Raw genomic sequence first — 27831 nt, 5'->3', positions numbered from 1 at the left:
CGCTCTGACCCTGGAAACGCCACTTCCGGCGAGCCTCGTTCCGACCGACCATTCCCTGGCGCCGAGTCTTCTCTCCACCTCTCTGATTGGCTGGGCGTCGGACCGCCCTTCTCGTCAGAGTTCCCTGGTTGGCTGGCGCTGCACGGACTCCGCCCGCTTTCCCGGAGGAAGATGGCGCCTCCGAGCCCCAGTGAGCGGCGTGTGCGGGTTTGACCGGGGCCGAGAGACGCTTAATGTTGACGGAAAAGAAAGACCAGGGAGACGAGAGGAACGCAGAGGAGGGCGGGCAGGGCGTTGCCATGATTAAGGAGAATGAGTGGAAGATCCCGCCCAACGCCCCGGCCTGCATGGAGCGACACCTGGAGGCGGCGCAGTACCGGTCAGGTGAGGCCCCGGGACGGAGGTGGTTTCCCCCGGCCTCCGCTCAGGACCAGGACAAGAAGAAAAGGAGGACGGATAGAGAGATCCGGCTTTTACCTCCGGATGTCTCTGTCCGCTCTTATCTCCATTGTTTTCAATGGAAGTAAAACCCGGATGTCTCTGTCCGCTCTGATCTTCATTGTTTTCAATGGAAGTAAAACCCGGATGTGTCTATCCGCTCTTATCTCCATTGTTTTCAATGACAGTAGAACCCGGATGTCTCTGTCTGCTCTTATCTCCATTGTTTTCAATGGAAGTAAAACCCGGATGTCTCTATCTGCTCTTATCTCCATTGTTTTCAATGGAAGTAAAACCTGGATGTCTCTATCCGCTCTTATCTCCATTGTTTTCAATGGAAGTAAAATCCGGATGTCTCTATCCGCTCTTATCTCCATTGTTTTCAATGGAAGTAAAACCCGGATGTCTCTATCCGCTCTTATCTCCATTGTTTTCAATGGAAGTAAAACCCGGATGTCTCTATCCGCTCTTATCTCCATTGTTTTCAATGGAAGTAAAACCAGGATGTCTCTATCCGCTCTTATCTCCATTGTTTTCAATGGAAGTAAAACCCAGATGTGTCTATTCGCTCTTATCTCCATTGTTTTCAATGGAAGTAAAACCCGGATGTCTCTATCCATCCTTCTTACCTTCATTGATTTCAATGGAAGTAAAACCAGGATGCCTCTATCCATCTCCTTACCCGGATGCCTCTACCGTCCTTACTTCTATTGTTTTCAATGGAAGTACAACCCTGTCTCATTCCCATCCCTGTCTCTTCCTTGGAGAAGCAGTAAGACTAGAGGACATAATATGAGGCTGCAGGGTAGTAGACTTAGGAGTAACGTCAGGAAATAATTTTTCACCAAGGGAGTGGAGAATACCTGGAATGCCCTTTCTGTAAGGTGGTGGAGGCTAAAACATTGACGGTTCAAAAATGCATGGGATAGACACAAAGGATCCCTCTAAACGATAGTATCAACACAAAGCTTGACAGATCAACAGCAAGGAAGTGGGGCTGATGCCAGACAGACTTCTACAGTCATTGTCCCTTATATGGCAAGACAGATCGGTACAGGCTGGAGTTAGCTTTGATGGCGACTCCAGCAGTGGGGCAATATATCCGATGCAGGATGGACTTTAATGGTCTGTGTCCATATGTGGCAAAACGGATCAAGAGCAAGATCTTGTCTTGGGGGAAGGGGAAGACATCTTAAAGGGGAACTTAGCAAGTAAAATTAAAAATTACTAGATTGTTGGTTCAACATTGGGCAAACTGGATGATTCAGGTCTTTATTTGCCATCATTTACTATGATAAACCCCCTCCCCCCGACATTTTCTTAACTGCTTCCCATTAAGAAGGGTCTCTTTTCCCATTCTCAAAATCCAGGATGATGTCATATTTGTTAGGGGAGAAGGGGTCATCTCTCCTCACATTATCCCTATGCAGTCTGAGGTCATCTCATCCTTATCTCCCCTCTTTCTCCCATTGAAGCTATCTCTCAACCTCCCCCATTTTGGGATCAGGTATTGTAATGTGTTTATTTATTATTCACCTTATACAAAGCAAAGCACAAGTAAACATACATAATAAATATGATAACAAACATAAAATCATACATAAAACAATCCAAAGGACCATATTCACAACAATCCCCCACCTCCTTCAGCCATATTTCATTTCACAGAAGAGATGGCATTTTAACAATTTTTTGAATATCATCAGATTCCCCTACTGTCATATATATTGCGGGAGCTTGTTCCATTCCTCCAGACAAAAACAGGCAAACCCCTTAATGTTTGCAATCTAAGCTCCTTTCTAGTTGGGATCTTTAAATCCCAATGTCCAGAGGTCTTTCCTAACTCTCTTCATCCAGGATAAATGTCTTCTCTTACCTCTAAAACTTGTAAGTAGAAATAAAATGACGGCTCCTTTTTTATTGGACTAACTTAATGCATTTTTTTGTGCAGCTTTCAAGTTAACAATATCAGGATATATAAAATAAGTAACTTTTGAAGATTGTTTATGGATCTATGACATGAAAAAAATCATAAAACCACTACACAAATATTTATATACTAAAGCACATTACCAGAGACTTCAATCTAGCAGGTATCTAAAATATACGGAGAAAAGACTCAGTGTTCCAAGAGGCAAACTCGGGGAACTTCTATGGCAATTATAAAATTGTCATAGGAAACACATCCTTGGTCTGAAAAACTCCGTTCAATAAATTATTTTCAACAATCCTTATTTCCAAAAACTTTTAGGTAAAAAGCCTGCACTTATCTTTAATAATATCTTCTTGTCCTCTGGCCTGGGCAAGATCACTGCAGCGCAGTGAAACAAATCACTCAGTGCTGTTGCATTTAGTCTAACATAGCACTGAAGATAACCAGACAATTTGAAGACCAGCCATGCACATTTAAATTCAATTCTAGATAGAAGAGGTGGCCAGTGAAGAGTGCTCAGAAGGGGCATAACAGGTTTGAATTTTGTTTTTTTCCAAAAGTCAGAGGGGCAGCCATATTTTGAATTGGCTGCAAATGCTTCGAATTTCCACAATAGAGTTGCAATAGTCTAATTGTGCCAAAATAACAAATTGGACCAGAAAATAAAGCATGTACTGGTTTAAGACAAAGTAAACTGAGCCCCCTCTTACCAAGCCATGCTGCTGAGCCGCCCATTGTATTCTACCAGCTCAATGTTTAGCTCGCACGACTTGGTAAAAGGAGGGGGGAGGGGAGTTAAATTATTTATCTCTGCTGAAATGAGAGTAGAGCAGTGTCTCAGACTTTTTTTTTAGCTCCGACGCAAGTGTTTTTCACAACACATTATAATTGAAATTATAAATTGCAAAACCAACAAGAAATTAAGTTTGAGAGTTATTTATTTAAAGTTCTTTAAGCTATGTATGGGCAATTGTAACAATGGTGAAACTAAAGTAGATAGAATGGAATTGCTAATCCATGCGATGGATGTGCTTGTTTTTGAGTGCAAATTAGCTCAAAACGCGGCTCAATAGTCGACAAGCAAACACGCATTTCATCATCCATCATCTGCAGTTCTCTTTTTTTCGATTTCTGTCATGGCTGAAAATCCAAGTTCGCAAACATAAGAAGATCCAAATGGTAAGAAAGCCTTGATGGCTTTTGTTGCTCAAATTAGAATAACTACTGCATAAAAAATAAAACTAAAATTACTTGCCATTAGTTTTCAAGGACCAATCGTGTTAAAGAATGATGCTTGTCTGAGCGATTGTATCTTGACACACACAGACGCTCATAACATTGACAGACTCTTGTGTATACGATGTACATGTGAACTATGCTAGTGTATACTTATGAAGAGAATTTTTTAAAATAAAGTAAAATTTTGGAATCTCTTGTAGCACACAGTTTGAGAGACACTGGAGACACCTAATACTCTAAAAGACCTTTTAACTGGTAAAGTTTTCCTGGAATCTGGTGAACCGTTATTAGGAAGATCCTGACGTTATGGTCCAAGTGAAAGCAATTCAGTTTTGGTTGGACTCAACTTCATCTTAGGTTAAGATGAGCAGTATTTTAATCTCGAAATACAAGCACAAATGTTTGATGAAATAGAGCTCAAATCTGAACTAACTTCCTGTAATGTTTGTTTACAGATGGGACTTTGCTCTTGGGAGCTTCCAGCCTGAGTGGTCGATGTTGGGTGGGCTCCATTTGGGTATTCAAGGATCCAAGTATGGCCCCGAATGAAGGTTTTTGTTCCGCTGGAGTTCAGGTAGAAGCAGGTGTGGCTGATGCAGCATGGGTGTCTGACCAAGGAATCCTCGTGGCCTCAGATTCTGGTAGGCAAAGTACAGACTTCAGAGCACTGCTTCTCTCTAGTATAGTGCACAGCAAATGTAGGTGAAAGGGGCTAGGGATGGGATTTGATACATTGCCTTTCTGCACTTATAACCAGGGGTGCTGAAAAGTTCTCAGCCCAACCAGCCAGCTTCCAAAATTCTGAGCATTATTTTGCCACTGTAGCTGAAAAGAGCGTTATCTTATTTTGTTAAGAGCCAATTTGCAGAAATGAAATTCTGTGTTTTGACCTTGTTTCAGATCATTGATTAAACCACATCCACGCCATTCTCTTCTTGGCTGAGAACTTTTCAGCACCCCCTTGTATATTCTGTACCTGAGGCAGTAGAGGGTTAATTGACTTGCCCAGAGTCACAAGGTGCTGCAGTGGGAACCGAACCTGGTTCTGAGACCGTTGCGCTAACTGTTAGGTTACTTCTTCACTCCAGATGCATGTAGGTGTTATACATTGAGGGCATGATTTTGTATAGGACGCCCGGCCTCAGCGGCTTTTGAGAATTGCACACAGGCGTCCTATACAGAATTGCACCTCGATTCTCTAACCGGCTTCCAGGTCACAGGTGCTGTTTAGAGAATTGCATTGCCGTTCAGCTGATCGCAGCAAGGGAATCTCCCTGCCATGATCAGCTGAGCAGCAGCGGCAGGAAACCCCCGAACCTTACCACAAGTCGGCTGGCAGGAGGGATGGCCAATCCCTTTTGTCGCAAACCCTGAAACAACCCCCCCCCCCCTCCCCCGCAGACACTTGTTTTGATAGATGGTATATGAAAAATAAAGAAACTTGAAACTTGCAAGGCTGGCCAAAGGGATGCCTACTCTTCTGGCCAGCAGGCCCGCCTCTTCAAAATGGTGGGCCTTCCACTTCCCAGTGCATCCTGGGATGCACCAGGGAGGGGCCTAAGGTCTATCTAATAGGCGGGGCTTTAGGTGCCTGGGCCAACCAGAGTCTTATGCCTCCTTCCCAGTGCATTCTGGGATGCATTGGGAGTGGCCTAAGTCTGGCCAGATACCTAAAACCACTCCCTTGTGGCCTTAGGGATTGGGCATCCCTCCTGTCAGGGGTTGTTTTGGGGGTTCTGGCAGGAGGGAGTGGGCAATCCCTCCTGCCACGGACAGTAGGGTGGGGTGGTTTGGGGGTGGTGGCATGAGTGCATGGGCATCCCTCTTGCCAGCCAACTTGCGAAGGGTTTCAGGGGTTCCCTGCTGTGGCCACTTAGCTGATCGAGGCAGGGATATTTCCTTGTTGCGATCAGTTGAGCATCCGCATTTATTTGAAATGTAGGCCAGCAATTTGCTGACTTACATTTAGGTGCCTATCGTGGTCCTAGGGAGATGCCTAAGGTCACTTCCGGGTGAAACCATGCTCAGCCTTGGGTGAGCTTAAGCATCCCATACGCCTACAGTTTAGGGCCCACCTCAGATTGTTGTTGTTTTTTAAACATGCGTCCCAATTGGCTGGTTAGACAGAAGTAGGACGCCTACAATCGGGACACCATTCATAGAATTTGGCCCTTAATGGACGGCTCTAACTTGGAACTTACAGGCTAAAAAAATGCCTTTTGTAGCCACCTGGTAGCAGTGATGTGCACAAACCATAACGTGTTAGGTTTTGAGAGCTAAGGAGGAAAGAAATGGTTGCTGTGGGCTGCAGGAGGCAACAACAACCACCACAGGGTAAAAGGGATGAGGAGGGGGCTTGATTTCTGTGTGTGGTTACAGTACAATCAAAGCGGTGACTTGCCCAGGGTGAACTCACAAATAATACAAAAATAGAGGAGTTTGTGATAATACAGAAACTATTATTATAGCATTTGTACGTAGATGGTATAAATAAGTAAGATGTACATATATTTAGCTCATGTACGGTAACACCTTTACTGCAGTTCATGCTAATCGCTCTGAGTGGACTCCCCAGTCGTTAGTAGCGGTATAGAAGCTTCCAATAAGCAAAGAGCTGCAGTGGGAATCAAACTCGCAACCTCATGGGGGAAGCCACTACTTGCCCTGGATCAGTAGCATGGAATGTTGTTGTTCTTTGGGTTTTGGCCAGGTACTAGTGACCTGAATTGGCCACCGTGAGAACAGGCTATGGACCATTGGTCTGACCCAGTATGGCTATTTTTATGTGAGCCAAGTATAGGACACTCGAGCCATTGTGACATCACTTATGAAGTTGGCTCTGAGGCATTATGACATCACAATCCCAGCTCCGGAATGTTGCTCTCATTGCAGTTCCGGAATCTTTCTTTTTTTTGAGATGCTGGAATGTTGCTACTCCTTGGGTTTTGGCCAGGTACTAGTGACCTGGATTGGCCACCGTGAGAACGGGCTACTGGGCTTGATTGACCACTGGTTTGACCCAGTAAGGCTAGTCGTATGCTCTCAGGGTGCTGAGCCAGCTGCTTTAACTACTTCTCTACATTGAGAATGTGGTAGTCTAATCCTTGATACTTAGAGCTGAATAGATGAGGATGGACGGGGGGAGGGGATGGAGGACTATGTACCACTCTTATACTAGCCCACTGTAGAAGTCTTAAGATTTCTGAACAAACATTAAATGGTTTTTGTGGACTCTGCATAATTACATAACATAACTTTGTTCTTCTATACCACCATGATCAGACACTGAAGAGAGCTGGACAATCAGCAAATTACAATATGCAAAATATAAAAGTACAACATATTACTCAAGAATAGACATAATAAAATTGTTAGATTTAGCGTAACTTCTGTTTAGGAGATAAATCTATCAAATTGTGCCGTTTTAATTTCTTTCCTAAAAGCGCCGTAGGTCAGCCCTAGCTCCATCGATGTAGTTACCTAACCAAGACTGCTGTTTACTTGCTTGATACATGAGAGTCCTATCCAAAAAGGACTTGTATTTACAGCCAGTAATGCTTGGGTATGCAAATAGATGACAATTTCTGGTTATCCTTGTAGGACTATATAACACGAAATGAGATAAAAGATAGGTAGGAGCTAATCCCCAAACCAGCTTAAAACAAATGCAAGAACGCTTAAACATTATTTGTGCCTCCATTAGCGACCAGTGCAACAGTCTGTAGTAGGGACTAACATGGTCGCTTTTTTCAATCCCAATATCAAGCGGACAGACGTGTATTCTTAATTTCCTCACTGTTTTTTTCAGGTACACCCAAATAAACGATATTAACAAATAGGTTTGAAATGCTTTGCCTCTTATTTCAGGTGCTGTGGAGCTATGGGAGTTGGCAGAGAATGAGACTTTAATAGTAAACAAGTTCTGTAAATACGAGCACGATGATATTGTTACCACAGTCACTGTCCTCGCTTTGGACACTCAGGCAGTCAGTGGTAGCAAGGACTTCAGGTGCGTTCAGCTTTCCAGCTTCTGAAAGATACTATATCCTTCTCCTTTAGTTGTGAAAATCTTTTCTCTAATTGATCTTCTGTTTTTTATTCTTAGTGTAAAAGTTTGGGATCTTGCACAAGGAACTGTACTGAATTCATACAGAGGTGAGTTTTGGTAGTTATGAAAATACTTCCTTGTATTCAAAGTATACTTCTCCCTCCGAATTCACGGGTTTAATACTCGCAAATTCGGTTATTCGCAATTTTTTTCCTCCTCCTGATGTTTTAAGTTTTAAAGGCTGCCTGGACCTCCTCAGACCTTACCTGGTGGTCTAGCGGTGACGCGATCTTCCTACGCTCCTGCCCCTAACCCTTGCGAATTCAGAGGGAGAAATGTAGAGAGTTGCACACGGGCAGAAATTTCAACCCTCCCCATCCATATCCGCACACATATCTGCTCACAGTGTTCCATTTCCTGCCAACCCCAACAGCCTCCCATGGTTTTCTAGATGGCATTCACTATTCAACTAATGACTATTCTGAGCAGCCTCAGTCTAGTTTTCCAGCTGCCTCTTGGTGCATTCCAAGCCTCATTCTGGAGTCACCAGAGATTTTAACTACACACCTGCGGGAATCCATGACAGCTTCCATGCCCACGGGATTTCCACAATCCCCAGCTCTCTCAATTCAAAGCTGTGAAAAGATTAGAAATACAATGCACAACAACAGAATTCAAAACATAAGATGAAATGGGACCAATCGGCGATAAAACCACAGGTTTTTGGGGCATCCCAACAAGTAATTGCCCTCAGTTCTGGTGATGAAGGGTGAATGAAGCTTTGGCATAAGAAGCAGAAGCAGAGTGGCAGCCATATAAACCTAATCTTCCATCTATTCTACTGATCCAGGTCAAGCAGTGGCTTCCCCCATGTCTATCTCAATAACAGACTATGGACTCTTCCTCCAGAAACTTGTCCAAACCTTTTTTAAACCCAGCTACACCAATTGCTGTTACCACAACCCCTGGCAACAAGTTTCAGAGGTTTACATAAGCTGGCAGAGGAGGCGAAGTGACCTGATGCTGCACAATCAGGGAGGGGTAGAGAGACCTGATGCCAATACTGTGGAATTCTGTATGTTATGCAGGGCAGGAGAATTGTGTGCTTCAGAGTTGCACAGAATTCCCCCTGGAGTAATTTGGGCATATATCAATGTCAAGGGAGGGATAGAGGAGACCTGTTGGAAGGGGATGCCTGATAGGCTGTTAAGGAAGGTGGGGAAAAATAACTTGTCCTAAAGAGGAAAGGAGGTACCTGATGAAAAGGAGCCCTGATAAAGGTGTGAGGAGCAATAGCTGATGGGAAAAGAGGGTGTATGCCAGGAGAAGTCGCCATTCTGATGGAGAAAGGAGAGGTGCCTTATGGATAGGGAAGCCTAGAAAAGGGAGAACATGAGGTGAAGAGGGAGAGCCCCTCTCTGCAGCGACACGTGCCCTGCAACAGTTTGCTTTTACGCAGCTTGTTGGGGGGTTCTGTTCATGTTTTGCAAGTATATTAAACCTTTGGATTTAGGGAGGAAGTATGCTAAGTGCTTTGCAAGTGTGCTAACACTGCCTCTAGCTTCTCCTGTGGTTCCCAGACCTAATATGCTAATATTCTTTCTTAGCCCATTCCAGCCAAGTGGCCTGTGTCGCTTCCTGCCCTGGAAAAGAGACGAGCTTCCTTTCATGCAGTGAGGTGAGTAAGGATTTGGTTTTTCAGTCATGTTCAGCAACACCAGGGATTTCCGAGTATCTGGAGGGCCCACAATCTAAGTTTCTACCCGAGTCCTTGGAGGATTAAGTGATTTGTTAAAGAGGACAAGTTACTGCAGTGGAATTTCAAGCTAGACTTCGGTGGTTCTCAGTCTCTATGCATTAGGCCACTCCTCCACTCTGTAAACACCATTTTTCTTCAGACTGCTAAATTGGACTGCCTTTGATTGTATTATGGGAGTAAACTTATAAGGAATTTTTTTTTTCTTTCTGCTGCTCTTATAATTCTACCTCATGGTTTGTGCATATGGTGACAAGAAGGCTCCCACTTCTAAACAGACATGCACATGGAACACATAAAGGTACAGTTTAGGCCAGTATATCACAAACTGCCACCTGAGATTCCAGGGATGCCGCAAGATGCCAGGGAGGAGGAGAGGTGTCGGTTGACTGCCTAGAGGACATGCCTCTTGCGATGAGAGATACAGCCTGTAGGCAGTGCACTGACACTTCTCTGCGCGCCATCCCTTCCAGCACCCCCCTCCCATCCCCCACTGGTAGCTCAGGGCAGAGAATGACACGGGGACAAATTTTTCCCTGTCTCCTGCCCCTGCCCCATTCCTACAAGCTCCATCCTCATCTGCGCAAGCCTCAAACACTTTAAAATCCTAAGTAGCGACATTCTAGAGCTCAGATTGTGATGTCATAATGCCTCATTCCACCAATGCCTAAGCTCTGTCCTTCCTCATCTGCACGAGCCACAAACACTTTAAAATCATAAGTGTTCGAGGTTTGTGCAGTTTAGGCAGAGCTTACAGGAATGGGGCAGGTTCAAGGATAGTGACAAAACTCACGGGGGAGGGGGAAATCGAGTTCCTGTGGGGACGGGAACAGATTTGTCTCCATTTCATTCTCCAGCTCAGGGCCCCCTCTGAAGGTCCTTCTCGCATGCGCAGGCGTCGACTTGATGATGTCACATATGTGCATGGCATCATCATTTCGACGTCCATGCACTTCTGGATGCCTCGAGCCGCGGCCACCGTGTTTAGTGTGCTGCAGCTTGGCAAAATTTGCGATACACTGGTTTAGGCAGAAAGCAGCCGTAATGTTCTTGAGTGCATTTTAGTTAGAGTTGTGTCTAACTTTTTAGTAGGTTCCTAATGGGGTCCTAACCTAGATGTGTTAAAATTACCCTCTAAATGTCTTACAGTATACAGTGTTCATTGTAAATTACATTTGTAGAAAGGATTTAGCATCCCAACATTATAGAAAGCTATATATCTATATCTGACAGATCTATACACCAGGTTAATGGATGCTTGAACTGCATTCATTCTGAGGCCCCTTCAGAGTGAGCAAGCACTCGGCTCTTTGAATTGTACTGGGCTTGTCTAACTCGTAACGTCTAAGCAGCAAAGGAAAGTGTAATTTTTAACTTTTTGAAAAGGAGTGGGGTCCAAAACTGAGAAACATTATTCTTCAGTAGGGGGTCCATGGTGGAACTGCATCTTGAGTAATGTGCACAGTTCTTGCGGCCCTTGTCAGAGGATATAGCGAGAAGGGCGTTTGTGTGTCAATTAGGATAAAACTTGTACTTCATAACTATGGCAAATTGTAAACTGTATATTATGTGTTAGACCCCTAGTTAGGATAAAATCTTGTATCATAAACTTGTACTGAAATTATGTAGGTTTATGCTGTAACCCGTTCTGAGCTCTTTGGGGCAACGGGATGGAAATCGAATTAAATAAATAAAAGGTGCTGGAACAGCTCCCTTATGAGGAGGAACTAAACTGGTTAGAGTTGCCCAGCTTGAAAATGGGACAGTCATGTGCAAGATGAAATGGTTTAATTGGAAACAGTGAGTATGCTTTTTAACCTCTCAAACTCAAAAACAAAGGCTACTCCTGAAACTACTGACCAGCAAATTGGAAACAATCATAGAAAATTCTTGCAGGGTGACTTGATCAAGGAGACTAACATAGCAGGGTTCATTAAGTTTGGACAAGTTCCTGAACAAAGACGATACAATTACTAGGCAGGTAGATTTAGGAAAAGCCATCACTTATCCCTTGACCTTAGATTTGAAAAACTTGTTCTGTCTTTTGGGGATCTGCCAAGTACTTGGCTCTTCAGATTCTGGTCTGACTCAGCCTAGGGTTTCTTCTGTTCTGAATGTTACCCTCATCAGCAGAGTTCATAAAGTTTTCTCCTGCAGTAACTGGCTTGTCCACCAGATGGCAACAATCAAATATTAATTATTTGGCGTCCCTCCAGACTGGCATAGAAAGGGATGGGTTTATGCTCCTTTGCCAGCAGGTGGAGATACTAACTTTAGACCAGTACAAGTGGACTGTGTAGTCCCTATTACAATCAGTCTTTTCTCAGTCTCCAGCAGGTAAAGTGGTAAACTTGTGCAGTCTGTGCTGAGGTTTGTTTTGGGCCTGTTGGATCTGATTTGGTGAATCTTTCTTGTCCCTTTTGCTGTCTGGACAGAGCTTGGGGGACCTCTTGGGGGTCTTACTGACCTCGGGGGTGCCACACTCAGAAGGGTCGAGTCCCTACCCCTATTTCCCCCACTTTGAGAAGTTAAAAAAAAAAAGACACAAGAAATAAAAGGAGCATACAGTGGTTCTGAGGCCACCATTTTTGTACGGCGTTGGTGTGCATGGGTTTTTGGCGCATTCATTATGAGCGATTAAAAAAGCAGCACAAGTGCATTTTATGTGGGTGCTGAGCAGTGGATGCGGCTGACAGGTACATGAAATGTTCCGGCCACCTCGAGGGGGACCCAGCTTCGGGTGTCGGTGTGTCAGGCTGTCCTTCGTGCATGCACCACTTGTTAGTGGGAGGCGGTGGTGACGCCTGCGCTTCACCTGCCGCCCATGCTGGGGTTTCCTCATCTGTTGTCGGTCTGGCAGATTGGGTGTTGCAGACCGCCGGGGAGGCTGGGGATTCCCTTCTCGCTGTGGCTGGGGCAGCTAGCAGTTTTTCTATAGTGGCGGGGTTAACTTTGGCTTTGGTGCTGCGTATTATTTCAGATGATTTTTTGGCGATGACCCTTTCCTTGGTTTTGGCAGGAAAAGCATCCATTTTCCCCATGGCCTCAAGACGACCTTCTTCCTGTCTTAGAACAACAGGAACAGGTCTTCTGCTCCTGCTATGATTTCATTTCTGGCTTTCTGCCGGGGTTTTTTTCTGCTGATTTTGAGTTGTCTGTGTGCAAAGCAAGGCTTATTTACAGGGGGATGGGGCTGCTTCGGTTCCAGGGGTCTCTGGGTCATCTGGAGGGGTTTTTCCTTCCATGACTGCCCCCCGTTCAGTCTTGTACTATAGCTGCCTCTATCCAGCCCCCCCAGCCATCGTCCAAACGACTGCAGGTGTCTTGGGATGAGGATTGCTTTCCTGGCTGATCTGTTTTCACCGGATGAGGACTTGGATCTTGGATAGAACCTTCCAGATCCATTATTTGGAGGGGGGGGAGGGGCTGATATTTTGGATGGAGATGTTCAGAGGTGCCGGTTGGCGATGATGCCTCGGTTGTACACATTTTTTATCAGGATGAGTTGTATAAGCTCATTCTTCAGGTGTCTTTGGTTTTACCCTTTGAAGAGGAAGCTGAGGACCCCTCTCTTCTTATGGACCCTCTTCTTAGAGGGATCCCGTCAGCATCCTGCTCTTTCCCTATGCATCAGGATATTTGGGATGTAGTGCACGCCCAGTGGAAAGTTCCAGAAGCGTCTTTTCATTTGATGCAGTCCATGACCAGATTCTACCCCATTCCTGATGGGGATAGAGATACTTTTAAGTCTCCTGTGGTTGATGCAGTAGTCTCGGCTATTGCGCGCATACATACTAAGCCGGTATTGCGCTTCTTTGGCAGTGGTCACCACAGATACACGATCTGGACTCTCTGGTCCCGCTTCGGGGAGTAGTTCGTCACAGCCTTTGCTGTTGGCTCCAGTTTTCCAATCTGTTTCAGGGAGTGAGTCTCGATCAGCCCCAGTGGACAGTGCTTCTCATGGACGCCAGTCTCCTCGGTTGGGGAGCTCAGTATCTCGGTTGCTCGGCTCAGGGCTGCTGGTCACCAGTGGAAGCATCCTAGTCGATCAATGTTCTGGAGACCAGAGCCATTCGGCTGGCATTGGTGGAATTCCAGTCCTTGCTGGAGGGAAAGTCAATTTGAGTTCGCTCAGACAATGCCACAGTGGTGACCTATGTCAATCATCGGGGGCACCAAGAGTCATCTGGTGGTGCTGGAGACCTCTCAGCTCATGGAGGTGGAGGCTCATCTTTGAAATATCTTGGCTTCCCATATTGCCAGAGTGGACAATGTCCAGGCGGATTTTCTCAGTCATCATGCGCTGGATCCCGGCAAGTGGTATCTCGAGCTGGAAGCCTTCAAGTTAATTGTTCAGTCCTAGGGTCAGCCAATTATGGATCTCATGGCCACAGGTGTCGATGCCAAAGTGCCGAGGTTCTTTAGTTGATGCAAGGATTGCCAGGCTGAGGGGCTGGATGCTCTGGTATAGGCTTGGATGATGGATAGCCTGCTTAATGTCTTTTCTCTGTGGTCTCTGGTGGATAGAGTCCTTCAGATTGCCTGGCACACATGCCTTGTGTTTCTCATGGCTTTGGACTGGCCTAGGCGTCCATGGTATGCGAATCTGGTTCGTCTGCTGGTGGCAGATCCTCTTCGCTGTTCCTTTCGCCTGATCTTCTGTCTCAGGGTCCTATTCCAATGTTCGAACTGGGTCCCTTTTGTCTTATGGGCTTGGCTCTTGAAAGGGCTCGCCTAAGGAAGAAGGGGTATTCAGATAAGGTGATCTTCACTCTCTTAGGGTCTTGGAAAATTTCCACCTCTCAGGTTTATGTGCATGTTTGGCAACTTTTTGAAGAGTGGTGTTCTGTACAGAGCATGGTTCCCCTTCGCATTGCTTTGCCTCACATTCTGGAATTTCTGCAGGATGGCCTGGAGCGAGGCCTTGCCTGGTCCTCCCTTTGGGTGCAGATTGCCGCTTTGTCTTCCTCTTCTGTGGTAAGCATTTAGACTCTCTCTGGATGTGTTTCGGTTCTTGAGAGCTACAAAATTGCTCCAGTCACCAGTTCTGCCATTGGTTCCTGTCTGGGATCTCAATCTAGTTCTCTCCGTGCTCGTTCGTCCTCCGTTTGAGCCTCTCGATGCCTGTACGTTGAAGGACCTTACTTTTCTTGGTGGCCATTACTTCTGTGAGACATGTTTCAGAACTTCAGGCCTTCTCTTGTAGGCTGCCTTTCCAGGAATTCTCCAAGGAGTGGGTCGTGCTCCATCCGGTTCCCTTCTTTCTTTCGAAGGTGGTTTTGCTGTTTCATGTCAACCAGTCCTGGTCCTCCTGGTCTTGGGTAGTTGGGAGGGCTCATTGGAGCAGAGGCAGTTGCGCAAGTTGGATGTCCATAGGGTCCTGCGCTCTTATGTTCTGTAAGTTGGATCGCCTTTTTGTCTTCTTTAGCAGGACGGTATTTCCAAGGCTATCATTGCACACTGGATCAAAGAGGCTATCGCTTCTTCGTACCTTCTCCAGAAGAAACCTGTTCTGGAATTTCTCAAAGTTCATTCCACTCAGGATCAAGCAGCATCTTGGGCTGACTCTTCTCTTGTACCTCTGCTGGATATCTGTAAAGCTGCAGTTTGGTCTCTCCATTCCTTTGTTTGGCACTACCGTGTGGATGTGCAGGCACGTCGGGACGTGGTGTTCGGTGAGCGTATTCTTGTGGCGGCTCTTCGGGTGTCCCACCTTTGATGGGTACAGCTTTGTCCCATCCGTTTCGGAGCCAGTCTGGAGGGACACTAAAGAAGGAGAAATTAGGTCCTTACCTGCTAATTTTTGTTTCTTTTAATCCATCCAGACCAGCACAGACTGTGGCCTGTCATTTTGTTTGGTGTTTTTTCACGAGGAGCACATTTTTTTTCTGCAGGAGTTGGTTGTTTTGGTTGTTAGGGGAGTTTAAAAGAGCAGCAGCATTTGATTCAGCTATTTTAGCAGACAAACTGTGGGGCATTTTTGAAAGGTTCTTGTTCTAATCAGTATCCGACAATGCTTTCCTTGTGAGGGTGGAGTTGGGATGTTTTTCAGTCTAGTTGTTTTCTGCTTGGCTATTCGTTAAGACTGACTGTAAGAGGTACCGAACAGCCCACTTGTAATGAAACCAAAAGTTAGTATCTGGCTCCACCTGCTGGCAGAGGAGTGTGAACCATATCCGTTTCTATGCCGGTCTGGAGGGACTAAAAGAAAGAAAATTAGCAGGTAAGGACCTTATTTCTCCTTTTTCATGTTGAGAGCAAATGATTCTGACAATCCAGTCACAAAATCAACCAAAGGAACAACATTCACCTTCCAACTGGGTATCACAGATCTGTTTTTTCATACTTTGTGTCTGCTGCAGATATCATACTGCGGTCAGCCCAGCCACATCTTGAACAATGTTGGTTGCCAAAAAGGTGCACGATTCCTGATCTGGGTCTTGTGAAACACTCTGGGTTGATATTCTGTAGTGAGTATAGCCCTATGTAACTTATTTCCAGCTCACAGGTTTATTGCAGTTTGCTTTAATCTAGAACCTCTGCTGTGCTAGTTTCACTGTTTTTATGAATTTGTGTTCCTGAATAGGTGTAAATCATGGCTAATCCTTTTTATTTCTGTTCATACTGCAGGATCACAGAATTTTACTTTGGGACACCAGAAACCCCAAACCAGCTTCTCGGATTGGTGAGAGTGTTTTTAAAGTACCCGATAATCTTCAGTGTGTAATAACTTGGGAGGGGATGGCAGATCATGATGAAGGGAGGCGTCTTTGCAACCAACTATTGAGTCTTTATTTAAACCAGTGGTCCCATGGATTTTTTAAATTTAATTTGGGCAAGTTGGTTTCTCTTTTTATGACATTAGCTAATTACGTTTTGTGTTTTATTTGCTATATACTTTCAAATACTGGTTTGATGTGGTTAATGTAAATGTGTCATGATTTTTTTTTTGTGATATTTTGCTCCATGATTTTTAATGTTTTTTATGCGTTGTATATTCCCAATAGTGTCTTCCGGAGGAAGGCGCCTTCTATACGCCGAAACTAGAATCCTCGTTGGGACCACTGGTTTAAATAAAGTCTCGATCGACTGTCCATATCTGTTTGCCTGTCAGGTCAAGATGAAGACCATTCAACTCAAGCAAACTGCTTAGTTAGTTCTGGTTCTCACTGCCAAAGCGATCTGTTTTTCTCAGCTGTTAAAGCATAAGCATTTAGAAACATAGAAACATGACGTCAGATAAAGGCCAAATGGCCCATCCAGTCTGCCCATCCGCACTAACCATTATCTCTTTCTCTCTCTGAGAGATCCCATGTGCCTATCCCAGGCCCTTTTGAATTCAGACACAGTCTCTGTCTCCACCACTTCTTCTGGGAGACTGTTCCACGCATCTACCACCCTTTCCGTAAAAAAGTATTTCCTTAGATTACTCCTGAGCCTATCACTTCTTAACTTCATCCTATGCCCTCTCATTGCAGAGTTTCCTTTCAAATGAAAGAGACTCGACTCGTGCGCATTTATGCCACATGGGTATTTAAACGTCTCTATCATATCTCCCCTCTCCCGCCTTCTCTCCAAAGTATACAGATTGAGATCTTTAAGTCTGTCCCCACAAAGACCACACACCATTTTAGTAGCCTTCCTCTGGACCGACTCCATCCTTTTTATATCTTTTTGAAGGTGCTCCAGAATTGTACACAATATTCTAAATGAGGACTCATCAGAGTATTATACAGGGGCATCAATACCTCCTTTTTCCTACTGGCCATACCTCTCCCTATGCAACCTGGCATCCTTCTAACTTTCGCCGTCACCTTTTCATCCATGCTATCCAAGTCCATTTTTTTGTATTTCTTGAGGGTTTTTGTTATCTCAGGTGATTTACACTACCTTGTTCTTTTTACCATCACCATCACCCTCGGTGTTTTTTTTTTTTTCATAATCTTAACTAGCACCAGGACTTAACCAGACATTCCAGCAACAGGCTTATTATGTAACGGCTGTAACCTTGGTAGAACTTTATGGTTATAGAAACATGATGGCAGATAAAGGCCAAATGGCCCATCAAGTCTGCCTATCTGCAGCATCCACTATCTCCTCCCTATTGGCTATGACTTTTAACATTTGCATCACCTCTTCCTATAGGTTAAGGCTCTTTACACCTGCATTGTGAGGTCATAGAGCTTTATGGTTATAGAAACATGATGGCAGATAAAGGCCAAATGGCCCATCCAGTCTGCCCATCCGTAGCATCCACTATCTCCTCCTCTCCCTAAGAGATCCCACATGCCTGTCCCATGCTTTCTTGAATTCAGACATAGTCTTTCTCTCCACCACCTCTTAACTTTATCCCATGCCCTCTCAATCTATAAAATCACAAGAGAGGTTCCATATGATATTTTGGAAAACATTTGAATTTCCTATATAACAGGGGTCCCCAAACTTCATCTAAAAAGCCATACAGAGCATCTCCTATCATAGAGAATGTCAAATGAGGGCGGGTCCTCCATAGAGAAGATTTGCTGAGCACTGGAGACTCCCCATCTCTGCATTCTCAGAGGGTGCAGCCTTTTCTCTCATAATAGGGGCAAGCCAGGGTTGAGCTCTGATTATAGAGATTACATTACATTAGTGACTTCTATTCCGCCAGTACCTTGCGGATTACAAAAGAAGATAACTGGACATTTCCAGGAAAATTACAACTTAGGGAGCTGTCTACATGATTGAGGCTTTGAAGAAAAAATTACAAGAGTGGTAGAGACTTTGAGGTGAAATTTACAAGAGAGGAGATGGACAAGGGGATGAGTTTTGATATCTAGACAAATTTTTTGAATAGCAGGGTTTTGATTTCTTTTTGAAATGATTTTAAGTCGCTCATTGTTGTCAGCGTGTTGGAGATGGAGTGGTTGCTAGACCCACCAAAATCCCAGGACTAGAAAAACTACTATACTGGATCTGACCAAAGGTTCATTATTCCCAGTATCTTCTTCCCAACTGGCTGAAAGATCTCAAAAAGTAGAGATGAATCTGGAAGACTTGAGGAAAGCCATCTTTGAATAATCGTCTGGACTCCTCCATTTGACAGTTGGTTGGACCTTGTCATTCTTTCCAACTCAACCAAAATTAGAAAGAATCAAGAAAGTCTTTCTGTCTGGCCGGGGCACAGTTAATTTTCTAAAAATTGAATGGAATGAGATGAACCTTGGTATATAGGAAAAACTGATAAAGACACATTGAGGCCAGATGAGCCTAGAGATTCTATAAGTTCTCTCTTCTTCCACCCCACCCAAACAAAAAAGGGCCCAATGCATTTCTATAGGAGAAAGAGTTCCGCTTCTGTACCTTAGAAACTTGACACACAGCAATTAGGGAAGTTTTCCTTACAAACTGCACTCAACCAATACAGCTACCAAAACTGATTTTGCGCCTCCACCAAGGCCCCCCCAACTTACAGCCACAACACACTTATAACCCATGCATACACTGGCTGCCTATGGAGGCGAGGATTATCTTCAAATTTGCTTGCCTCTGCTTCAAAACCCTAACAGGCATGTCTCCAATCTACCTATCAGATCACTTTGTCCATCCTGGCCCCACCTGCACATGTAACGCCCACTTGTTTGCCTTCCCGTCCCTAAAGTGCTGCATCTACAAGAGATTCCTTGACAGATCCCTAGTGTTCCAGGCATGCAAATGGAACAAATGTCTATCCACTCTCATCTCTAATTCTCCCTCCTACCAAACTTTCAGGAAGTCAATCAAAACTTATCTCTTTGACAAATATCTCCAACTCCCGCCCTCCTTGTAACTCTACTTTTAACTATGCCTTGTACCTCCCACCTTCCTGCACCTCCCACCTACCTGCCTCCTCCCTACCTGCACCCGACTTCCTAAGCCACGCCGATTGACTTGTTTATAACCTTTTTATCTCCTTGCCTGCTCTCGACTTGCTAAGTTGTATTGATTGATTGACTTATTTGTAAATTTCGCTGTAGATGTACAGTCTCTGTCATGTAAACCGCTCTAAACTATTCTGGTACTGCGGTATACAAAAATAAAGTTATTATTATTATTACATAAGAATAATTCTCTAACCCTGATGGGACGTATTGAGTCATTCTGATTTATATTTTATTTTTTGTTCTTAATTCCAATAAGAGGGTTGCAACCTGGCTTGTATAGTTTTATTGGCATGTCATGACAATTAATTTGCTGCCTTGGGCAGGACTAGATTAAGATAATGGCATACTTTGGTCTTAGATGTATGGAGGATCCTGTGAGAAGGACTCGGGAGCTTAGGATCATCAACTGTTTTGGCTTTTTTAGGATTTGGCAGAATTTTGCATTCATGTTAAGATACTTGGCCATCCTTCAACCTTCTGGACTTTTTTCAGAGTTTAAATCTCTACAATCTCTAATCCAAGTCCTCCCCCCATATGAAAGACTGCTTCCAATGTAACATGGGAAAGTCAGTAGGTAGGATCCAATGGGAAGGCAGTGAGGACTGTGACAGGAAGGGAGGAGGAAAGCTGGGGGAGATTCTTTGTAGAGAATGACATGGGGACAAATTTTTCCCCATCCTCATGGGAACTCATTTTCCCGTCCCGTTGAGTTCTTTTCCTGTCCCTGCCCCATTCCTGCAAGCTCCGTCCTCATTTGCCCAAGCCCCAAACACTTTCAAATCCTAAGTAGCAACATTCTAGAGCTCAGATTGTGATGTCATAATGCCTCATTCCACCAATGCCTAAGCTCCGTCCTTACACTTTCAAATCCTAAGTAGCAACATTCTAGAGCTCAGATTGTGATGTCATAATGCCTCATTCCACCAATGCCTAAGCTCTGTCCTCATCTGCACAAGCCTTAAATGCTTTCAAATCATAAATGTTTGAAGCTTCTGCGGTTAAGGTAGAGCTTACAGGAAAGGGACAGCGACAAAACTCGCAGGGATGGGACGGGGGAAATTTGTCCCCATATCATTTGCTAATTCTTGGGCTGTACCAATGAGGTTTATCTGTATAGGGGAAGAGACTTCCCTCCTTCCCCAGATGGCCCAATGCACTTTTGTGGGAAAGTGAATGAATGAGGAACTGTATATACCTTTTCAAATAATTGCTCCCTTTCATCTTTATCAGTCACAGAATTGTGGAAAATTCAACACGAGTATAGACAACACACCTGCGCACACATAGAGCTGGATTCTGTAACCAGCGGCGATATCTGTGGCCACTTAAAAAGCGGCCGCCGATTGCGTGCCAATCACGCTTCGGCGCCAGTTTCAGAATCGCACCTTCCGGAAAGATCCGAACCGGAAATGTAGGCCAGGGTTTCCAGCACCTGTCCATGCATGAATCACGCCTATGTAGGTGTTTTAGGCCGCCTAACACCACTTCTGTCGTTGTCCACGCCTGCTGCTTTGTTGTTGGCCTAAAGCGCTTACATCGGCATGATTCTGGCAGTTTTTATTTAGGCGCTGGTAGGGCGCCTTTTGGCCCCAACGTTTAAGTGCTAGTTTTAGAATTTCCGTCATAACGCAGATACGAACACAGGTGGGTGTGGGCAGTCGCACGCAAAAACATAACGTACAAATCGACTAGGCAGGAAAATTCCCCTTGGTGAGGTTAATATGGCATTTCAACGGCATCAAAATGAGTGCAAGGCAGTCCTGTTAAGGAGCCTGGGGGTCAGTGTCCAAGTCTGCAGTAACCTGAGAGCCAGTTAGCTTAAAAGTCTAGGGTTAACCCGGGCAAATCAAGACTACAGAGGTGATCACCAGTAATGTGTGTGTGTGTGGGGGGGGTTCCCTTCCCATGTAACTATTTTCTGATTCTCTTCCCTCCAGAGTCCGGTGCCTCCAAGAACTTCCCTACTTCACTGGCCTGGCACCCAGAACAGATTGATAACTTTGTATTTGGTAAGGAGCTCTTAAGAACGTGCGCTTGTGCTTTTATAGATTGTTTTTTCCATGAAATTAATGGGTTGAGCGAATTGTTCTGAATGATTCCTAATTCTCCTCTGACAGGCGACGATACTGGAGCCATTTCCATCGTGGACCTAAAGAACCCAAAGGCCTCTGTGACCTCTCGCGCGCACTCCAGAAGTGTCACGGGCCTGGCCTTTTCCAAGCACAGGTATGTGGGGAGCAGTTTGTCAGATCTGTGAATGGAATTAGGGGGAGAGAAGTTTTTATTGATCTTTTTCAGACACAGAGCAATGAAAGGCTTGTGCAGATGAGGACGGAGCTTGCAGGATTCGGGCAGGGACATCAAAAGAACTCGCCGGGATGGCACGGGAAAATATGTTCCCTTGGGGACGGGGAAAAATTTGTCCCCGTGTCATTCTCTATTTCCCAATTGAACTTGTGGCTCTTTACTGGGACTGGACAGTTCCTGGCACATGCCTGTCTGTTGGGCCTACCTTGAGGAGAGGAGGTGAAATGTTTGCTTTATCTTCCTCCTCCCAGTGTATTCCAGCAGGAAGATACATTCGCAGTAGAGAATAACACGGGGACAAATTTTTCCCCGTCCCTGAGAGAACTCATTTTGCCGTCCACGCGAGTTCATTTCCTGCCTCTGCCCCATTCCTGCAAGCTCCGTCCTCATCCGCACAAGCCTCGAACATTTTAAAATTATAAGTTTTCAAGGCCTATGTGGTTAAGGCAGAGCTTACAGGAACGGGGCAGGGACAACGATAGTGACAAAACTCACAGGGACAGGATAGGGAAATTGAGTCCCTGCGGGACAGAGACAAATTTGTCCCCATGTCATTCTCTTAATTCGCAGTACTCTGGAAAGCAGGGATAAAATGACTTGCTCCCAAATCCTGGGTGTTCCTGAGGGGTGTTCCCCCATAGGCCTTGCCCACTGCTGGTCTTGTCAGTCCAGCCCCATTTCAGTGTCAGAGGGACCATGGGGTTGCCCAGGCAGGCAGGATCTCTGAGCTGGCTTTTGACCTCTCCTTAACCCTTTCAGGACCCTAAGGATCGTAGGCCAATTTTTGTGGTTTTGACGACATTTTTATGGTAAAAAGGGCTTGCAGATGCCAAAAAATTGATTTTTTTTTTTGTGAAATATCATTATTTTTATTTAAAAAACTCACACTTCTGGCTTATGGACAGTGTGGCAAGTGAATCTTCTCGTCAATCTGGCAACGACGCTAATGAATGAATGTCGGAACCAGTTTGTTTACATAAAGGCAGTATCCTATGGAATCCGTACATATCAAATTTAGAACTGTAGACTATCCCAATCAAAATTGATAGGATTTTAAAGTTATGGGACAAATATGTCCCTTGGTCCTGAAAGGGTTAACCACCTGATTTTTTTTAAAAATTGATTCTTTGAACAACAACAAAAAAAAGGAACAGTGGTACAAAACTAGGCGTACAACTGTCATATCATGGTTCTTTGATACAATGCACACCGATTTATAAACATTAAGAAACTAGAACATTCTCCACGTTCCCCTCCCCCTTCCCATGGGAGCTCAGCTAATACAGCAATGAGATCCGATGCCAAATCACGTACGGTCTCCATTGGATTGGTGCCATTTAATCTAAGGCTTCCAAAGGGTCAGGAATGTGCCCAGTCTTGGACATGCGGAATCCAAAGTCAACCTTGCGTAATATATGTGAGCGTGTTGGAATTTCCACTTGCCAGCACCAGTCGAGCCGCTGTAACAATGGTTGTCATCATTTGATGGTACTTATTAGAAATACTCACTGGTTTCATATTTAACAAAGCATATCCCGTATCTTTCACAATCGTCGCTCCAGAAATCTAATCTAATCTTTGGTTTATATCCCGGGTCATCTCCCAGTGGAGCTCGACTCGGTTCACATAGAATTAAGACTAGAGTACATAGGAGAAGGAAGAACTAATTAAAAACTAAAGTACATAAGAAAAATAACTATAATATTATCATTTAGTTGAGGCTGTAGTTAAACCATTTAAAAATTGCGCGAAACAACAACGTTTTCAGGAATTGATGAAATAATTGCAGCTGGCCTAAATGCCTAATGGAGTCGGGAAATTCATTCCAAATCTCTACAAACTTGAGTATAGATTGTTGATGCTTTGCTGTATTTGATCATTGCTGACACAGAGTTAAACATCTATGTATAAGTATTGTTTTCTTTTTCTCTATTGTTACCTATAATTCCAATCAAAAGATTTGAACTGAAAACAAAAGATCGACTGAGCTTCCCAGCAGATTTAATTCCCTTAAAGGAAGGGAAGGCGTGTGTTTCTCAACATAAGGGGACAAATATCAAGCCACGTAAACATAAGGTGCAGCACTTTTACTGCAGGGAAGGAACCCCTCCCGCCTCGTCTGATGATTTTACCTTTGTGGATTTTTACCAGGCCTTGAGCCTCGTTGGTGATTTATACGCTCTAGGCCTGCAGCCAAAAGTACCGAATGAGAGCTCTAATCTTTCTAAGAACAGCAGTGCTACAATCCGAGTAAGCATGGAGCAATACTGTATGTCACCCACAGCCAGAATTTGGAGACAAAGACCAGGCTGGAAAGCCCTTGGCTGCTAAGAATTGCTATACTGGGACAGACCAAAGGTCCATCAAAGCCCAGTATCCTGTTTCCAAGTACCTGGCAGAAACCCAGAGAGTAGCAACATTCCAGAGCTGAGATTGTGATGTCATCATGCCTCATTCCACCAATGCCTAAGAGCCAGACTCATCAGTGATGTCACAATGGCTTGATTGTCCTAGACTTGGCTCATATAAGAATTGCCGAACCGTGGCCATCCCAGGTCCCAAGTGCCTAGCTAGATCCCAAGTAGTGAAACGGATTTTATGCTTTTATATTTTTTAAGATTAAGTTGGGATTTATTGACGCACAACTTCTGAGTGCTGGTGCAATGTGCTCTTTTTATTCTCATTGGTTTTCTTATTGGAAAAATTGTGAAACTGTGGGCTCCTTTTACAAAGGCGCACTAGGGCCTTAACGCGTGGAATAGCGCACGCTAAAATGCCACGTGCGCTAGCCGCTTCCGCCTCCTTTTGAGCAGGCGGTAGATTTTTGGCTAGCATGCAGTAAAACCCGTAGCGCCCCTTCGCAAAAGGAGCTCTGTGTTTGCCTGTGACTGTGCAGTGCACACAATAGCATCCCGCAAGCTATTCACAGGCAAAAATGAAGGATGGTTGTTGCATGAGCTTAACTTTTTCTTTTTTTTTAAGTTCACCCCTTCTGGCCTCCATTAGTGAAGATTGCTCCGTGGCCGTTCTTGATGAACACTTTTCAGAGATGTAAGTAACGTGTGAGTGCCGCTCTTTGAAAGATGGTCAATATTTATTTTGATGGTTGTTCAGTGCACAGACTGAAACGCTAAAATCCCCAGTTGGTCTGATTTGATGTACTTTTGATGGGATCTACAACCGCCAGAGTCGGATGGATTTGTAAACTCATTCTGTAAGCGGGCCGTGCTTTTCGAAACTATTAAACGCTAACAAAGAGGAGATGAGTTTTCTGGTTGGGATTCTACCCCAAAAATTAGCCCCAGCATGATTTTCAGGGTAGGTCCTAATATAAGCCCTATCCCCCAAATAAGCCCTAGTTAAGATCCCTCTCTCCCGTCCCTTTGTGCACCAGAACACCGGTGGCAGCACTCTGAACGGGCAGCTTCGAGGCCTTCCCTCTGCCACATCACTGATTCAGCAGAGGAAAGGCCCCAGTGGGGAAAGCCATGAAGCAGCCCATTGAGAGCGCTGCCACCGGTTTTGAGGCTTTGGAGGTGTGTAAGTCGGTCGGAGGTGTTCAGGTGCACAAAGAGATGGGAGGGATAGGTATAATGTGGCACAATGTCAAGGGTAGATACCGTGTTTTCCCGAAAATACGCCCTAGTGAATTTTTTGGAGCACAAATTAATATAAGTCCCTGTCTTATTTTCAGGGAAACACGGTATTTCTCCCTCAGTGCTTGCTTGTACACCTTTTTAGAGCAGTGTATCACAAACTGTGTGCCTCCTGAAATTTCAGGTATGCTACAAGACACAGAGGAGAGGAGGGGCGCCGGCCAACTGCCTACAGGATGCGCCTGTCGCAACGAGAGGCACGTCCTGTAGGAAATCAGCAGGGACCAGGGCGTCTTCCCTTCCGACACACCCCTCTGGCTCAGGGTCCGTCTGTAGGGCCTTCGCACATGCACGGACATCATCGTGTCGACGTCCGCTCACTTCCGGATGCCTTGAGTCGCAGCCACTATGTTTGCAAGACACTGTTTTAGAGAGCGCCTCCCTGTGGCAGCTGGTAGATAATGTTTTTTAACCCCTTCAGAGTGCCCTGTAACTACCACAGGATTATTTTTCAGGGTAGTCTTAATTTCTAAGATTTCAAGAAGGGAGAAAATTGTTGTTCCTGTTTTTATTTTTCAGTTTCAGAAACACCTCCCACTGGGACTTTGTGCGGGGATTATCTTGGTCACCGCTGGATAAAGCAAAGCTACTTACTGTTGGTTGGGACCACCAAGTCTTCCATCACAGCATCCCTGCGGAGAACAGTATAGTGTCTGTCCCAAACAGTGCCCAGGAATGACGTTTTCCCGTGTCTGTGAAACTGTGAAAGGAGAGGTCACAGGCAGGTGTCCCCTGGTCCAGCTGTGCCTGGGTTGATCTTGTAGCAGAGCGTGCATATGACCAGATGTTAGCTACAAGCCCCAGTGGGGAAATCTCACTGTTCCTCCCTCACCTTGTCGTTTTAATGTGTGTTCACTCCATAGCTCTAGATTTGCCCATTTCTTTAAAAAAAAAAAAAATTTGAAAAGTCTCTGTCTGAAAAGCTGTGTTTTTAGGTTCTTTTTTTTTTTAACTTTAGCCTATAAAATAATGCTGTATTGTTATGAATGTATTGAGAAAGATGCGGAGCTTCTGGATAAAGGCTCCCGCTCTCAATGCCACCTGACCCCCCCCCCCCCCCCCCGATCTTGTACTGTTTTCTGCAACACGTTTCCCTCGGTTCTTTCTGTTGTCATGTGTAGAAGTGAGAACAAACCTTAACCTGGCTCTGGGCCTTGTTATTATCTCGTTCAGTATTTCATCTGGTTTTGAGACCACCTGCCTAGAAAACTTTGCTGATGGACGCTTTAAGTTAGTGCCCCGCCTTGAACACTGACACTCAGGGGCTATTCACTCTGCCATTTTGCCGTTTGATCAAAACTAGTACCAGTGTGTGAAAGTGATGGCCATGTTCTCCTGTCTCTCTGTGTTTCTTTCTGTCTCTTGTCTGTCTCTCTGTTTCTTTCTCTCTCTGTCTGTCTCTCTGTTTCTTTCTCTCTCTGTCTGTCTCTCTGTTTCTTTCTGTCTTTTGTCTGTCTCTGTGTTTCTGTCTCTGTTTCTTTCTCTCTCTCTCTCTGTGTTTCTTTCTCTGTCTGTCTCTCTATTTCTTTCGCTCTCTCTCTCTCTGTTTCTTTCTCTCTCTCTCTCTCTGTTTCTTTCGCTCTCTCTCTCTGTTTCTTTCTCTATCTGTCTCTCTGGGTTTTTTTTCTCTCTCTGTGTTTCTTTCTCTGTCTGTCTCTCTGTTTCTTTCTCTCTCTCTCTCTGTTTCTTTCTCTCTCTGTCTGTCTCTCAGGAGCCAGTAGGGGCAGTGTAGTCCTGATACTATATTCTTGGTTTATGTTATCACGGTGAGTCTGACTGTTGTCTGCTGGTTTTGCCTTTGAAAGGAAGAAGCAGGTGTTACGGGATCCTGCCCTCCTTTGTAGAAGGGTTGCATCTTTATTTCTAGACCCAGAACCAAACTTTTGTATTGCAGAAAATGATATTGTTACTTCACGGACGGCTGCCTGCCAGCCGGTAGCCCTCTCTACATTTACTTTTGTCTCCTGAGATAAATTATTAATAAGTGACGTATAATTTGTGCTGCTGCCTTGGTTGGACTGCTGAACACGGGTGGGGTTTGGCTTTGTAGGAATTCTGGTTTTCATTTCAGGCCAGTGATCCACTGTACATTAGTTTAAAATATATCCACATTTGAAAAGAAGAAACCACTTTTAAAATGTCGAAGGGGGAGAGGGTACCTCCCTTGCGAATGGACATAGGGGTTCATGTAGCAAAGGGTTTTCCTATTTTGTGTCAGTGGTCCTATAACTTTTAAATAAATCTGTTTTCATTTTTTAAGTTCTTGTGTTTGTTTTAAAGATATATTGTAGCACTATGGAAAGTAAATACAGGAATACACCTCTCACCTCAAATATATTTGATACCTCATGGTGCTTACAGGGGCTGGAGGCGCGTGCGGTGGCTGAAGACGCGCAACTGTGCTCTCTCCCTGCTCGCGTCCTCGGCAGGGAACACACCTCCCGCCCTCACTCGCCGCTGCCGCTGCTGATCCTCCTCTTCAGAGCAGCCTGCGATCGTAGCCGGCTTTAAAGAACCTCGCAGGCAGCTCTCCAACCACAGTAGCACGCTCC

The 27831-nt window shown here is 44.8% G+C and overlaps 1 protein-coding gene across 1 annotated transcript; it reads left to right on the top strand.

Moving 5' to 3' along the window:
- The first annotated feature begins 148 nt into the window (after positions 1–148).
- Positions 149–26736, top strand: WDR77 (WD repeat domain 77). The gene is made up of 10 exons (XM_033918632.1): positions 149–384; positions 4066–4251; positions 7478–7619; positions 7716–7765; positions 9266–9336; positions 16045–16099; positions 21254–21325; positions 21434–21542; positions 24606–24674; positions 25799–26736. Exons 1-10 carry the CDS (start codon positions 234–236, stop codon positions 25956–25958), a joined length of 1065 nt encoding a protein of 354 aa, XP_033774523.1. The 5' UTR covers positions 149–233; the 3' UTR covers positions 25959–26736.
- Positions 26737–27831: the final 1095 nt, after the last annotated feature.

Source organism: Geotrypetes seraphini, chromosome 13, assembly GCF_902459505.1.
Source record: "Geotrypetes seraphini chromosome 13, aGeoSer1.1, whole genome shotgun sequence".
Classification (NCBI taxonomy): Eukaryota; Metazoa; Chordata; class Amphibia; order Gymnophiona; family Dermophiidae; genus Geotrypetes; species Geotrypetes seraphini.
The sequence above is the reverse complement of the archived record's forward strand: the minus strand, read 5'-3'. Positions and strand labels throughout refer to the sequence as shown.